This window comes from Podarcis cretensis (genome assembly GCF_951804945.1).
Source record: "Podarcis cretensis genome assembly, chromosome: 1".
Classification (NCBI taxonomy): Eukaryota; Metazoa; Chordata; class Lepidosauria; order Squamata; family Lacertidae; genus Podarcis; species Podarcis cretensis.
In genome coordinates, this window is record NC_137170.1 from 16,273,628 (window position 1) to 16,289,498 (window position 15,871).

General features: G+C 43.9%; 1 protein-coding gene and 1 long non-coding RNA gene across 3 annotated transcripts in view; one reads left to right on the plus strand and one right to left on the minus strand.

The window, feature by feature from the left end:
* TRAF3 (TNF receptor associated factor 3) overlaps positions 1-15,871 on the minus strand; it is a 100,459-nt gene that overhangs the window by 24,295 nt on the left and 60,293 nt on the right. For both annotated transcript variants that reach the window (XM_079947300.1, XM_079947299.1), the window contains exons 7-9: positions 14,422-14,589; positions 12,749-12,829; positions 6,740-6,814 (exon numbers count right to left, since the gene is read on the minus strand). In XM_079947300.1, the coding sequence (XP_079803426.1) occupies positions 6,740-6,814; positions 12,749-12,829; positions 14,422-14,589 (324 nt within the window). The remainder of the gene's footprint in view (positions 1-6,739; positions 6,815-12,748; positions 12,830-14,421; positions 14,590-15,871) is intronic.
* LOC307208962 lies at positions 2,820-4,291 on the plus strand. The gene is made up of 2 exons (XR_013835276.1): positions 2,820-3,432; positions 3,577-4,291. It is a non-coding gene; the product is annotated as an uncharacterized lncRNA (long non-coding RNA).

Genomic DNA, 15,871 nt, shown 5'->3' on the forward strand with positions numbered 1-15,871 from the left:
AAGCTTTGCGAGGGCCAGGTGAACCCAAGTTCCAGAAAATGATCTTCTGTGGGTATGAGCCAACGGCTCGTGCATGGAGGTTTGCGTACCCGTCAGGTGATCAGAGTAAGCTGCTGATCAGTAAACACGCTGAGTTCTGTAAGCAGGAGGAAAGGTCAAAGACCCCTGCCAGACGTGATATCCTTTCAGAATGTCTTTCTGATTCAGAGCAGGAAGGTTCTGATGAGGAGGAAGGAGAGCCAGGGGCTGAGTCTGCTGATGACGATCAGCTCACTGACCAAAGTCAGGAGCAGGATGGGGCATCTCCACAAGTTGTAAAAAGGGAGCCCAAGAGTGAGCCTAGTTCTCCTGTGAGGGTAATTCCAAGGGTTCGAAGACGTGTTAAGTCAGAGGGGGAATCCCAGGATGCAAGGGACACACCTGCTGACCACAGTGAGTCAGAGGAAGTGCCTGAGTTTGTGCCCAGGAGGTCCAGTCGCACAACGAAGGGAATTCCACCTGAGAGGTATCAGGCCACAGGTGCGTGGGTAAGTTTCGCACAGTGCGAATCTGAGAGTTGTGAGGATGTTCCACAGATGCCTGACAGGAACGCCAGGAGAGGGCGCAAGGCATTGGGGAAGGGATTGATCTCACAGAGGTCTGCAAAGGTACATCCACAGGTCTTGTCAGAATGCTTGACAAGAGGGGGTGTTGGGGTGCAGAACTTACTGGGTTAATTGTGTTCTGAGTTGTGCCTCCCATTCTGACGTTTGAAAGGAGGGAGGAGCTCTACTTGTTGTTCTCTCTGTGTCTCTGAGAGAGGACGCCATGAATGCTAGCAGTCCAGGAGAATTTGGGAAATGCTGAGCTGTAAATATTTGCTGCAATAAAGAACTGATGAATTTGGACATACACAGTGCTTGGTGTGTTTGGATCTGAAGCAGACTGCAACGGTTTTGATCCGCTGTGTTTTTACTCTGCAAGGCGAAACCGGAGGAGAAGAAGGTCTGAGAGCAGCTTGGCTGGGAAGCGTGCCGGACCGCATTATGCTGGGGCTAATTGGGGCCATAAAGTAATTAGCCAGCCAGTGCCAATTAAGATCTTATCAAGATTTCGTCACAGTATCTCCACTCTTCCAATTCATCAGTATCAGCCTCTTGGCCACGGTTAATGGTATTTGCAGTTTGTCTGCCATGGCCAACTGTGGTTAAGTAACTGCAGAAGCAAAAGCTTCTGAACTCCTCCTGGCCTTGCTGCAGCTCATTCCTGCTCATGCGCTTCACTGTAATCTGTGGCTTAGCATGATGTGCAAACACAGCCTGAATTCACCTTCCATTCAGGGATGCTGGAGCCCCAAACCCCTCCCCCGTGGCTTTAAAACTACCATGCAAAAAGAGGTTTTTGTTTTAAAATGCATTTCAGAACCATTTGTGTAACCACCAAAACACACACACACACACACACACACACACACACACACACACACACACCAGCCTTCAAAAGGTAAAGGCTCAATCCACCAAACCTTGCCCGTGGGAAAAAAATTCCCTATTTATTTCATTTAAACAGTATGTTGAGGAGATGAACAAAGGGGCAGGAACCCTATTTTTCTACAGTGTTTTGTTAAGGTGAGACCTGAATCACTCAACTGCTTCCTCTACTAACCTGACCTTAATTGCTGGCCATATAAGCAAGAGTTCTTCCACCAAGGGTCCCCAGAGGTAGAGGTGCCTCCACACAACCTGCTTATTAAGCATTCAACCAGCTTGCACGGTGGCTGTTATTACGGCATCTGCCAATTAGGAAGCGTCCAGCCCAATTAGATTTGCACGGAGGTTGTACAACTACCCGTCAATTGCTTTTTCTCATAGAATCGTAGAGTTGGAAGGGACCCCAAGTGTCACCTAGTCCAGCCCCCTGGGGCTCAACTAAAGCACCCCTGACATACGGCCATCCAACCTCTGCTTAAAAACCTACAAGGAAGGAGAGTCCACCACCTCCAGAGAGAGACCGTTCCACTGCCGAACAGCTCTTACTGTCGGAAAGTTTCTCCTGATGTTTAGTCGGAATCTCCTTTCTTGTAACTTGAAGCCGCTGGCTCGAGTCCTACCCTCCGGAGCAGGAGAAAACACTCGCCCCACAATACAGTGGTGCCTCGCAAGACGAAAAGAATCAGTTCCGCGATTCTCTTCGTCTAGCAGTTTTTTCGTCTTGCGAAGCAAGCCCATTGACGGCTTAGCAGATTAGCGCTATTAGCGGATAAGCAGATAAGCGGCTTGGCGGCTTAGAAAAAGGGGAGGGGGGAGGAAAAAAGCCCACAGGAACTCGCAAGACATTTTCATCTTGCGAAGCAAGCCCATAGGAAATTCGTTTTGCGAAGCACCTCCAAAACGGAAAACCCTTTCGTCTAGCGAGTTTTCTGTCTTGCGAGGCATTCGTCTTGCGGGGCACCACTGTATCTAAAGCAAGGATGTCCAGCTCTGAAGAAGTATGCATGCACACGAAAGCTCATACCAAGAACTAACTTAGTTGGTCTTTAAGGTGCTACTGGAAGGAATTTTTTTATTTTGTTTCAGCTCCCAAGAGACTGTGATCTACTCCCAGTATAAAAAAACTGGCAGTGATCTACCCATTGTCAGTATAGGGAAGAGGAGCAGCATGTGTGGGTGGATTGCCCAGAATTGTTGAGCTTTTCTTGGGGAGGATTACACAGGGTTTTTTTTAGCTTTTTCCATGAAACTTGTACACGATCAGCCAGAATCAGCCAGGTGATCTACTGGTTGGGCATCCCTGACCCATAGCATGTTTTCCCCTTCGCTTCCCACTTATCACGAAATTTATTTATTTATTTTGCTGTGCAAGACTGCTTTAACCCATTTAACAATGCACACCTAAATTTGGCAGCATGCAAATTCAACTGGACCCCCTCCTGCAAAACGGCGAGCCTGGAAGGGACCTACAATTCACACCATCCCTGAACGTTGTTCTATGTTGACTGGAGATAATGGGATATGTGGTACAGTGACATCTGAGGACCCAAGGGTAAAGAAGCTCTTGTAAAACCTGCATCTTCCCTGAAGACTCAGAACCCTAGAGCTGTGGGGGCCATTCTCTAAGGGGCACAGACCCTGGTTTGCTGAGCTCTCTCTTCCAATGTGGTCTGGAGAGTGCTTCTCCTTCTCTCATAACACTGGTACCCAAGGTCATCCAGTGCGGGTGATTGGCAGGAGATCCAGGTCAAAACAGTTTCTTCTCGCATAGCATCCTTGGGATTTGCTGCTGCGAGATGCTTATGATGCTGCTTTTACAAGGGGGATTAGACCAGTTCACAGAAGATGAGGCTCTCAAAGGCTGTGTGATACATCCTGGATCAGAAACAGCGTGTTTCTGTATGGCAGCCTTAGGGAAAAGGCTGCTCCTTTCATGTCCTACTTCCCAGATGTGTCTAGCTCAGTGTTTCCCAACCTTGTGCCTCCAGCTGTTTTTGAACTACAACTCCCATCATCCCTGACTAGCAAGACCAGTGGCAAGGGATGATGAGAATTGTAGTCCAAAAACAGCTGGAGGCACAAGGTTGGGAAACACTGGTCTAGCTAGCCACCATGAAAAACAGGATGCTGAACTGATAGGCCTTTGATCTGTTCTCTCTTCAAACCTTTAAGGTTGGAAGCGAATCACAGATGTCCACAGAGTCTGGCTTCACTGTGTCTTGGGGGGGCACAACAACGCAAGCTTGCCAGGGGGCAATTTTTACTTGCTCCCCAGCAAGTGGCTATTTGCAACCTGCCTTCCCAAGCAGCATAGCACAATGCCCAATTTTTAAGCAACAAATTAGCCAACAATTACCTTTCGAATCTACGTGCTCTATTTTATTTTACTTGCCTTTTCTACTCTATGGTTATCACGTTCCCAGGGAAAGGAAGGAAGTGTGAGGCAGAGAGAGGGAGAATGGTGGAAAAACTGTGAAAAGCAATATGCCTTCTGCTCTCTCCTGTGGCCAACGGGACACAGGTCTAGTTCTGGTGCTGCAAACCATTGATCACAACCTGTTCTGAAGCCCCTGAATGTCTTCACTCATTGGCCTAAAGGGTTAATTCCACAGGAGCAGAACTTGGTGGATTGTCTACCCAGGAAACTGGAGAAAGTAAACCAACAGGATCTGATGCTTTTATATACGGAAATGCTCATTGGCTGCATTTGGATATAATGCTAAACCATGGTTTAGTGTTACAAGGACAAGCTTCAGTGAGTCCTGCCCTTCTGTTCTATATTAACAGCAGCTTTAAAAAGAAAAACTTATCTAGACCACTTTTTTAAAAAATAAAATAAAAATAAAAATATGTGTAGTAGTTTAGTGTTTTTTCAACTCTAAACTCTGGTTAATTTTAACTATGATTAAACCATAGCTAAAACCATAAACTATGGTTTGAAGTTGGTTTGTTTCCACTAAGCACAGTTAAGATTAACTGCAGGTTGTCAAGGTTCAGATGACACACTAAACTACAGCAAAATAGAAAACAGACGCAGAAGCTCCGGGTTCACTGAGGCTTATTCTCATAATGCTTAGCTATGATTTAGCATGACGCCCAAGCCAGTCCACTGAGTGAAAAGAGAACAAGATGTTTGTGGGGTGGGGGTGGGGAGCAGATTGAAAGATTAAAATTTAATTCATCAACCCTAGAAATGGCAGTACTGCTTCAAGAGAGTGAAATTTTCCATTTTAGACAGTTTCCAAAATGCTCTGCTTAATGCTTTTAGGTAATCAGAAAATATGTGATCCTTACAAACACACACATCAGTATGAATAACTACTACATACAATTACACAGAAAACAAGTAATATGCGGAGTATGTACATCTGCTTTTTTCAGTCCCTTTAGGGGATGAGACACCGTGCAAAAATGTTTTGTGTAAATTAACCTTTTAAACGTGCGTAAATCAAGATGCAAGTTTAATATTTATGTGATTTCCAATGTACATGTTCTGTATAATAGGTATTCCAGTAAAATATATATCTACATACGCACAGAAACACGGAACATAAAAGTAGTGATTGGTGATAAGGGAACAGAAAGCAGTGCCAACAAGACAAACTATTTCTACCACTGAGAGCAACTGTGTTTGTGTGCAAACTGTTGAATGCTTTGTTTCCCAGGTGTTAAGAACCCCTTGGAGGTTTCTTCACAGTGTAATCGTAATCAAGCCTACTCAGGAGTAAGTCGTATTAAATTCAATGGAGCTTGCTCCCAGGTAAGTAAAGATAAGATTACGGCTCCAGCCCTGTTGCTCCTCACTGCTCTTATGGCTTGTCTGTGCTACAGATATATAAAGGTAAAGGTAAAGGGAACCCTGACCTTTAGGTCCAGTCGTGGCCGACTCTGGGGTTGCGGCACTCATCTCGCTTTGTTGGCCGAGGGAGCCGGCGTACAGCTTCCGGGTCATGTGGCCACCATGACTAAGCCGCTTCTGGCGAACCAGAGCAGCGCACGGAAATGCTGTTTACCTTCCCGCCGGAGCGGTACCTATTTATCTACTTGCACTTTGATGTGCTTTTGAACTGCTAGGTTGGCAGGAGCAGGGACCAAGCAACGGGAGCTCACCCCATCGCGGGGATTCGAACCGCCAACCTTCGGATCGGCAAGCCCTAGGCTCTGTGGTTTAACCCACAGCGCCACCCACGTCCCTACTACAGATATATAACCCAGTTTAAAAGAATATTGAGAACCGTAGCTCTATATCGGAATTGGACACAGCTACTCACCACCCAAAAACCACCTGCAAATCTCACTAATTTTGGGAGGGCGATACCTGTGAGTTTGGGGGGCTCACACTTGGGCTAAAGAGGGTTTAAAATTTTAAATTAAAAAAGCAATAAACTGCAGGTCTGCAGAATGTCTCTTTATATCCTTGTTCCGGCACATTTCCTCAAAAGGAACAAGAAAAGGGCAATTTATATTAGACTAAGCACTTCCCACTAATGTCCAACCATCAATGGGTTTCACTGGAGAGCTAAGACAAGAGGCATGGCAGGAAAGGAAGAATTGATCTACCTGGCAAAAAGTCTCATTTTAAAGTTCACCGTCTTCCACTTGGCACACTCATTCTTGATGGCTTCGTTTGCGCATGCCAAGGGTTGGACAATGAACCTACTCGTTGTAGGTATGAAGAACCAGGGTCATCCTTCCCCCAGCGCAGAATTCTGCAGGTGTTTGGGGGCCACTGGGCACACTGGGTACCCCCGGCCTAGGCTGACACATTTTAAACTCCTTAAAGGACACTCACTAAACCTCCACATATACCCTGTTTAAACGCACAAGGGCAGAAGTTGCAGGACAGCAGCTGATAGCAAGTTAAGCCTTCCGTGGATTTTATAGGGCACAAGCAGTATTAAGGGCCAGAAAGTTTCATTGCAGAAAAGTAGTAAGTTTTGTGGAAACAACTTAAGTAATTGCAGTCTGCTTTCTTGAGGGGCAAATTGTGCCTTTCGAATTCCAAATGCAAGGTATCTATTATGTTAAACAACAGAGTACTGAAACCCTGACACACTGTGGTTCCTAGAAACACGCTTACACATTTAAATTTCTATGGCAGGTAAACTGATCATCACCCAATACATAACTTCAAAATCACTCAAGCCACTGGGTGCCTTTCTCTTAGCGGATAACGAGAGACGTCAAGCCCAGTCGAGAGAGCTATCAATAAGTATTAAGTTTTCTTATTGTAGACTTTCAATCAAGTATATAAATCATTATATACTGACCTGAAAAATGCAGCCATAACGCTTAAAACTACAGGTGCTTGGGGCATTAATACATTCTGACAAATGTGCATTCAACTGTAACGGGAAAAAAATGTGAGTTTTTTTCTTTCTTTCTTTTTTGAACGGAAAAAAATGTATGCACAATAAGGTTCATAAGTATATTGGGCACACAATGCAGGTTTGTGCATTCTGTGGCTTGGTTTTGTTTTTGTTTTCTTGCTTTCTTTAAAGGCATGTGCTCGTATATTACCTCCAGTTGTACTTGAGGGGTATACATATACACATGTAATCACAAGAACATTCCAATAAGATATACAAAAGTGACACATTTACAGTGAAACCTCTTTGGGTGGCTACTGCAACCTGATTCAAAAAGGACCTCTGCACGCTTCCCGCGTAATTTTGATTTCTGGTGAGAGACTAATTTCTCAAAGTTATCATGGTCCGCTGAGCAGCCACTCTCGACAGCAGTTTCACTGTATTAATAATAATGCACACACACCCCTCCCTCCTGCCCTCTCCGAAACTGTTTTTAATTCGGAACGGATTTTTTCCTCTTCCCGAAACGTGTCATGCAAAATTCCAGTGATAAGAATAAAGAACAGAGTGACAGAGACTTAGAACAAATATTGCATGAAACGGACATATACATTTTCAATAAAGAAACACGGGTTTTATATTTACAGAAGCAGCAGGCAGAAATAAGAGTTACTTAAAGTAGAGAAAGGATCTTTCACACTCAGCATATATAAGCATTTCAGCTAGTTTTGGCTGAGAGGGCAGCAGCTAAGATCAAAACAGAAGACAGCAAGGAAATGGATAAATAATAAAGGAAGCAAAGGTCCGTAAGTTTCCATGAAATGTTTTTGGACAGGCGTTGCTAGACTGCCACTCCCATAATCCCCAACCACTGACCATGCTGCCTGGGGATGGTGGGAGCTGGAGTCCAAGAACTTCTGGAGAACCATGTTTCCTGTTCCCTACATCTGCTTTAGGACCTTTCAGGGTCCTAATATTGCCTATTCCAGAGCCTAGGGCAGGGTATACCAAACTTGGGTCTCCAGCTGGTTTTGGACTGCAACTCCTTTCATCCCTAAATGGTCAGGGATGATGGAAACTGGAGTCCAAAAACAGCTGGAGACCCAAGTCTGGCCTATAATGTACAATCTCTCCAGAGCTTCAAACCGCCTCACTCCTCGACCCATCCTTGCAGCTAATAAGGCCTGCATAGCCAGCTTTTTGTTTGAGGTTTGTAGCACATGGTGTGAGAGAAAAGCAGGAGAAACAGCAGATGATGTGTCCCTTATTATCACAAGGCACAGAAATAATCTAGGAATTTACTAAAGGTCTGATCCTGAAAACTTTTTATGAACCAGAAGACTTAGTGAGGAGATAGAACTGATGGATTCCTTCCTCTTACATTTATACCCCACCTTTCTTCCATCATGGAAACCAAGGCATCACACATGTTATTCCCAAGGAGTCCCAATTTCAGGCCACTGACCACATCCAGAGCGGGTTCGCTTCGGCCTTACATGCCTCCAAAACATCCTTTGGGAGTTGGTGCTGACCACAAATATTGTCTGGCCTCAAAAGTTCAGATCACCTGATTTGGGGCATTACCTCAGGCCGCTTTATTAAATTGCATTTTACCTTTCCAAGTTCACTACATTGTCTGTGCACCGTCTACACAGCCCAAACCAGGACAGCTCACAGGAAGATAAATCAGCTCATATAATCTTTGCACCAGATTCGCCTGCGGATGGAAAAGGTGGCTCCACAGCACATCGATAATAATGACCATGCTCCTCACTTTCAGAGATGCCTGTGGGATTGTTCCCCACCATTTTGGGAGGCGGGACTGAAACCTGTTGTTTCGTAGTATATTACTCATGAGAGAACAGGCATTATATGTTCTCTCTCTCTCTCTGCTCCCGACCTCTGCTCAGCACATACACTTTGACTTATGACAGGCCTGCTCCCCCAGTTTGAGTAATCACCTCTGTCAGTAGTGTTGTTGTGCTAAAATTGATGTTTATTAGTATGTCCCGATATCAATACTGAGCATTCTTGGGGTGCTCTTGACTCTAGGGTCAGATTCAACTGAATCTGGCACAACAAGACTTCCCTCTCACTTGAACTCCCCCCAAATCAGCTCAGGAGAACCTCAGAACAGAATGGAGGGGAGGAATAGGGGAGATGGTTCCATTTGGCAAGTGAAATTCTTGTGTTGATGGAACAATCAACTTAGCATGATGCTAAGTTAGCATCTTCTAGGGTCTTAACTTCCATGTCAGTGGACCATTAGTAAACAGGCTTAAGGATTTATATCTTAAGAAAGTTAATATCATTGATCCATAAAAAGGTAAAGGGACCCCTGACCATTAGGTCCGGTCATGGCCGACTCTGGGGTTGCGGCGCTCATCTCGCTTTATTGGCCGAGGGAGCCGGCGTACAGCTTCCAGGTCATGTGGCCAGCATGACTAAGCCGCTTCTGGCAAACCAGAGCAGTGCACGGAAACGCTGTTTACCTTCCCGCCGGAGCGGTACCTATTTATCTACTTGCACTTTGAGGTGCTTTTAAACTGCTAGGTTGGCAGGAGCAGGGACTGAGCAACAGGAGCTCACCCCGTTGCAGGGATTCGAACCGCCGACCTTCTGATCGGCAAGTCCTAGGCTCTGTTGTTTAACCCACAGCGCCACCCGCGTCCCTCATTGATCCATGCAGACAGCTAAACAGTATGCCTTATTGGACCATCACAAATACTATTTCCCCCCTATTTCATACCAATAAACTAATGTGGAACAATACATGACGCTGGTCGATGTATTTCTATAAATGTGTGTGACAGTTAATGATGCGAGGTGCATTTATGTGCTCATATGCAAATGTCAAATGAGAACTGATGGGCAGAATATGGGGTGCTCCCAGAGATTTTCCGCTATGGCCTTCCCTCCCCGCAGTTTGTTTTCAGTTTTGGACATGGTAGGGCATGGCAAGGAAAAAATGGCTGGACAGTGTTGCAGGGGAGAAGCAACAGACAACAGGAAATAGCTCTACCCCTTCCACATCTTCCAGTTCTACCCTGCAATCCCATAGGATGTTCATTCTTACTTCCTTCAGCTAGATGTTTATCCTAAAGACTGCGTAATTAAGTCACTCTTAACGCTATACTTGAAAATGATGGTTACAGGAGCTGGATCACCTCTTTAAAGTTAAATTACCAGTGCATAAGTTTTGTTCCCAGTAACAAAAAAAATCCACAAGTCAAATTAAGTGTAGCAGGAGATGTCTGTGCGTACACAATGTCAAATGCAAAGGGTGGTTGTGACGGACGGCTGACCCAGACCAATCTGGTGGTGCAGTTCCCCTGAAACTCCAGCAGAGTACCGAAGCCTCTCTCTGATTGGCTACAGAGTCGGCTAGTCACACAAAGGGGAGGAGCAGCACTTTTGGATAGAGAATAAAAGGAGCGCTTTCGGAGGGAGAGAGTTAGAGAGGGATAAGGTTCAGGTTATGAGGCAGGGCTTGATTTGAGATGTTAGACAGGGTTTAGGTTGAAAGATAGGGCTTGATTTAAGAGGAGAGATAGGGCCAGATTTGAGAAGATGGACAGGGCTTGTTTTGAGATGGGAGTGAGACTGAGGGAGGACTGGTCCTGAGTTCAGTTAGACTATCCATAGCGAGAGGACAGAGACTCACAGCTTAGATAGGGAGACTGGGTTGAGGGTCTGGGAAAGGTATACGGACAGGAGTTTCCTGGGAGGGCTGTGACTGAACCGGGAGAGGGAAAACCTGTGGAAATTCAGGCTAACGGCATCTCTTTCTAGCCAGGAAGGGAGAGTTCTTCTAGGTCCAAAACTCCCAAACCAGTAACAAGGGGTGAGGTGATTCCCTGGGTCTGTTATGCTATTTTGAAATACCTCAGGAGTGAGATTGTTAAGTGAGTGGGTAACTGGGGGGAAAGTGCCCCTCGCTCATGAACCAGGGTAATAAATCTGTGAAGGAAGCTGTGTTGCAATAAAAGTATTTAACGGAACCGCCTGTCATAGCTAAGTAGCAGAAACTGATTTAAGCATCTTACCAGCTGATTAATAGCGGCTGGAGTTTAAGAAGAGCTGTGCCGATACTAGTGTATTTAAGACCGTGACATCTTTTTTGCCCACTTCTAGTGATAAGTTAACTTCTCTTTGTTGAATACACTTTTCTTGTTTGTTTGATCAACTGCTGCCTGGGACTCTAAATCATTAAGTTTTCTCTCACACAAGTCCCCCACCCCCAGACACCCCGTGGTAAATTTGCAAAACTCTGTATTAATTGATGTACGGTTAGGTGTGCACGCTATATTTAATAGGGGGCAGTTAGCGGGGTGAGTCCGCCGCATTATTAATTGGTGATAAGCGTCTGGATCCGCTACAATGAGGTAGTTCTTGTTGAGGTTCTTTCAATTGCTGTTGAAAATCTGGTGCCCATGTTTCCCTTATCTTGCACCTGCAGGTCTTGTAATTAGTGTTCGAAGGTCCAAGTGACCTGGCAACTGGCCAAGAAGGTCACTGTGACCTGGCAAAAGTGTGGTCATTCTTGGGTATTTTAAGAATGTGCTGGATAATAATAATAATAATAATAATAATAATAATAATAATATAATAATAAATTTTATTTATATCCCGCCCTCCCCAGCCGAAGCCGGGCTCAGGGCGGCTAACAATAATCAAATAATCAAACAATCAAATAATCACACATTCTAAAAATATTTCATTATAAAAATTAATTAAAATCAAATTAATGGCAACCGATTAAGCAAGATTCTGTGCAGGTTGCCAGAGGAGGGAGTCAGGCTGCGCCCTGACCAAAGGCCAGGTGGAACAACTCTGTCTTGCAGGCCCTGCGGAAGGATGTCAGGTCCCGCAGGGCCCTGGTCTCTTGTGACAGAGCGTTCCACCAGATTGGAGCCGCAGCCGAGAAGGCCCTGGCTCTAGTTGAGGCCAGCCTAACCTCTCTGAGGCCTGGGACCTTGAGGATGTTATTATTTGCAGACCGTAGGTTTCTCTGTGGGGCATGTTGTGAGTTGTGCTTGCTTTGCATTTGAAGCCTGCACCTTCTACTACGGATCTAGTGGAAGCATATAGAGTATTGAAACTGCCTTAAAGCTTTGGACCTGGTCAGTAAAGGACTGAACTGACTGAAAAGCTGGGAGTCCGGCTGAATTTCTTCCAGCACAAACTGGGGAGCTGCACACGTTTGCTACATGCCATACGCCAACTGGTGCAAAGACTTCTGGTTGCATGAAGGAACTTCCCATCCCCAACCCCCTAAATCCATTTCAGGGTTTCTCCCAACCATCCAGAACAGATATGGGGAGAGCGCAGAGGTGCACAGAGAGCGTAGAGAGCAGGGATTTGTACTCACAGAAATCCATGTGCTAACGGAACTGCTTTGTTGGGTACTACACAAAACATTTTTAAAAACTGGGTCTTTTGTAAAAAAACAAAAACAAAATACAGCCTCAGTGTTGGAGAAGCAGACTGCAAGACTACATATTATGAACTCTTATTCAAATTATTTTAGGGTGTTGTTTTTTTTATTTAAAAAAAACCTTTTAAAGCATTTAAAACTACAACTTAAATTCAGAATACGAACACCACCTAGATGATGCAAAGGTTACACGGTGCCGAGAAATTCTTCTTTGATACCTGCAGTAAGCATTTTGAATTTAGCTCTAACTATGACTGAAGCGATGAGAAAATAGATGGGATCAACGCCAAAAATTTAGGAGAGGGGGAAGCGGAATTTGCATTACAAAATCAGAGAAGTCTATAGAGATTTCTTTATAACAGTACGAAGGTTTGTTTCCTTTTTACCAAAAAACCCCCCAAAAACACACTAGAGCTGCTTCTCGCAAATTTCTTGCACGTTATTACTAAGAACAACATTCTAAGCAAAGTAATATGACAGGCTATTCTTCATTCTTTCATTTTCATGAATGGCTGTGCAATATGATCTCTTACCTCTTTTCTCAGGAGCGCTGAAACACTACATTTATGAGGACACGTGACCATAACGCAAGGGCAGTCTGCATCTTCATGTTTCTAAGCGGAAGAATGGGAAAATCACACACTTGAAAGTCCATTAATAATTTTCGCAGGAGCACGTCTCTCCTTCGTAATTTACATCTCAAGACTCTGATCTTCGGAGACATATTGCGGTGTTTATGAAGTCATGCAACCCTCGTTACCGAAGTTCACACTTAGAGCATCAACACACTTATTTCCTTTCTGATATAATTCACAAGGGTGCACATTATTTTAAAACGAATTATTAACGTAAATAAACTAAAAACCCTTGCTTTCAGCTGTAGCACACTCTTCAACCTCGGGTCCCCAAATGCTATCATCATCATCATCACCACCACTATTTATTAGATTTCTTCCCTACAACTTCTCTCCCCCCCAAAACTCCATAAAATATTAACTGCATGGATTTCAGACTATACAGCTGCAATTCCAGTGTTATAGTTTTAAACCATTTTAATTTTCATTGTATTGCATTCCTTAGACATAGTTGTGATTAGGTGATATATGAAATCTATAAATAAATAAATATCAGACATGCACATGGGGGTGGAGGCTGACACCGTGAATTCACAATTCTCTGTGTTGTTAAGTTTATTTTATATTATTATTATTATTATTATTATTATTATTATTACTACTACTACTACTACTACTATTATTTATTCTATCCTATACCCTCAGATCTCAGGGGAGTTCACAATATAAAATAACAATATAAAAACACAAAATACATAATGAAAACAAGAACAACAACCCTATAATCCCTAACACATTTTAAAAGGGCACTGGATGTCAAACAACCAAACACCTGGTTAAAGAGGAAACGTATTTTGCCTGGTGCCTAAAGGTGTATAATGAAGTTAAACTAACTGATTAATTAACAGGCTTCTATTACACTGGTCATCAGTGCAGATACCAGGGCATGAAGCATAAAGCAAAGCATTTGAAATATAAGAGACAATAAAACAAGTTGACAAAACGGAAAAATTAGGAACCAGTGCAAAAGTCACCAGGCTCTGGAAAGCTATGGAAAATCGGTTTGTTAGTTCTTGAGCTACAAAGGGGATTTCCAACTCTGTGAGGCATGCAGAGTCTATGAATCCTTGAGTTCTAGCTAGCAGAACAAAAGATATTTAAAGATCTCGTTTGCATAACTTTGATTCCCTTCCCTCCCCACAAAAAAAAACCCCTTCCCCCTTCCGAAAGGGCAGAGAGAATTGTTTGCTTTCTTTCATTTTCAGAATGTCACTGGAAGGCTGCCTGATATGATAAAAGATGGATGGGTTTATCTTGTGACCAAAACAAGAGGCGCCTCCAAGGAAGCAGCTGTTAATTAAGAGCAGGTCTCCTTTTGATCAGCTTAAAATGTTTCTCCAGTAAAGAGAAGAGGTGTCTTCCTGCACTGGGCACAGTGTCCCATTCACTGTAGATCAGATTAGATTCTAAGCAGAGATCACAGGTTCTATACTACAGCACCATTTGTGGGTCCAAATGCTTCCCTACCGTTAAAAAAACAACAACCCTTTTAAAATTTCCTGCTGTACAGAAGTTGAAAAAGCAATGGCAACTTTTAGCAATGAACTATTTTAGTGAAAAGCAACACTCACCTGTATCATAATCATTGGGACTTGGTTTTTACAGTATTTACACGTTGTTTCCCGATATTTACAGGTCTTCTCTACGTGGTCTGGCAAGTCTCTTCGCAGTATTTTCTCCTTACAATCAGCCCGAGGGCATGGAAGCTCTTCAAACAGACAGTCATTTCTCAGGTGGGTCTGAAGCAAACATGTACCAGGCGGTCATGTACACTTTTGGGTTTCACATTTTCTCACTTTAGCCATTAACAGGTAAATCTTACCAAGTTAATTTAAAGAGAGATAGCACCACTCTTTCTCAAAATCAACCCTTTCCCTCGTTTCAGATTAAGTGCAAATATACTGTATTTTTCGCTCTATAAGATGCACCAGACGATAAGACGCACCTAGTTTTTGGGGGAGGAAAACAAGAAAAAAAATATTCTGAATCCCAGAAGCCAGAACAGCAAGAGGGATCTGGCTTCTGGGATAGCCTCTTGCTTTTCTGGCTTCTGGGATAGCCGCACAACCTGCATTCGCTCCATAAGATGCACACACATTTCCCCTTACTTTTTAGGAGGGAAAAAGTGCATCTTATAGAGCGAAAAATACGGTAACTAACCAGCACAAAGCTGGAAAAATCTCAAGACACCTGGCTACCTACACACCTGCGGTTGCCACCCAGAAAAGCTTTAAACATGACTTTTGAAGAAGTGGTGGTTGATACCTTTGAGACTAACTCCTAAATCTTACCAAAGTAGCACCTAGAAAAGGTAAGGAGGTTTCCCAGCTTTGTTCAAAAAAGCAAAATATTGGTACCTGACATCTTTCGTGACCACACAAATCCTAATGGCACAGTTCCAAACATCTTGCCTCCTCTACCCACTGTTTCAAACGCTTCCTTTTCACACACATTTAATGAATTAAATGCCCCACCTTTCCTCCCAAGGGAGCTCAGGATGGTAATCATACAAGCGATAAAACAATCAAAAAGTCGAAAAAGCAATTCCAATAGATGCAGATGAAAATGTAGATTCTGCCAACGATGCTTGGATAACCAGCGCCTTTTCTCACATTGCATTAGGAGCTGGTTTACAACACCCCCTGCCAGATAGTCACTTTATTCTGGTGCTTTGGTTTTGATCTGACAGGTCACAAACAGTGACTGGAGTGTGACCTGACTGAGGGCTGGACCAGGAGAGAGAAAGTAGGGGGAGTAAGTGTTGGGAAAAGCAAGAGAAAGATGCTTGGTCTGTTTTTTTGAGATCTCAAAATCCACCTTTAATGATTTCAACAGGGAATGATATTTGAGGTTTCGTAGTCTAGAGCAGTGTTTCCCAACCTTGGGTCTCCAGCTGCTGTTGGACTACAATTCCCATCATCCCTGACCATTGGTCTTGCTAGCAAGGGATGATGGGAGTTGTAGTCCAAAAACAGCTGGAGACCCAAGGTTGGGAAACACTGGTCTAGAGGTCATTAGCTG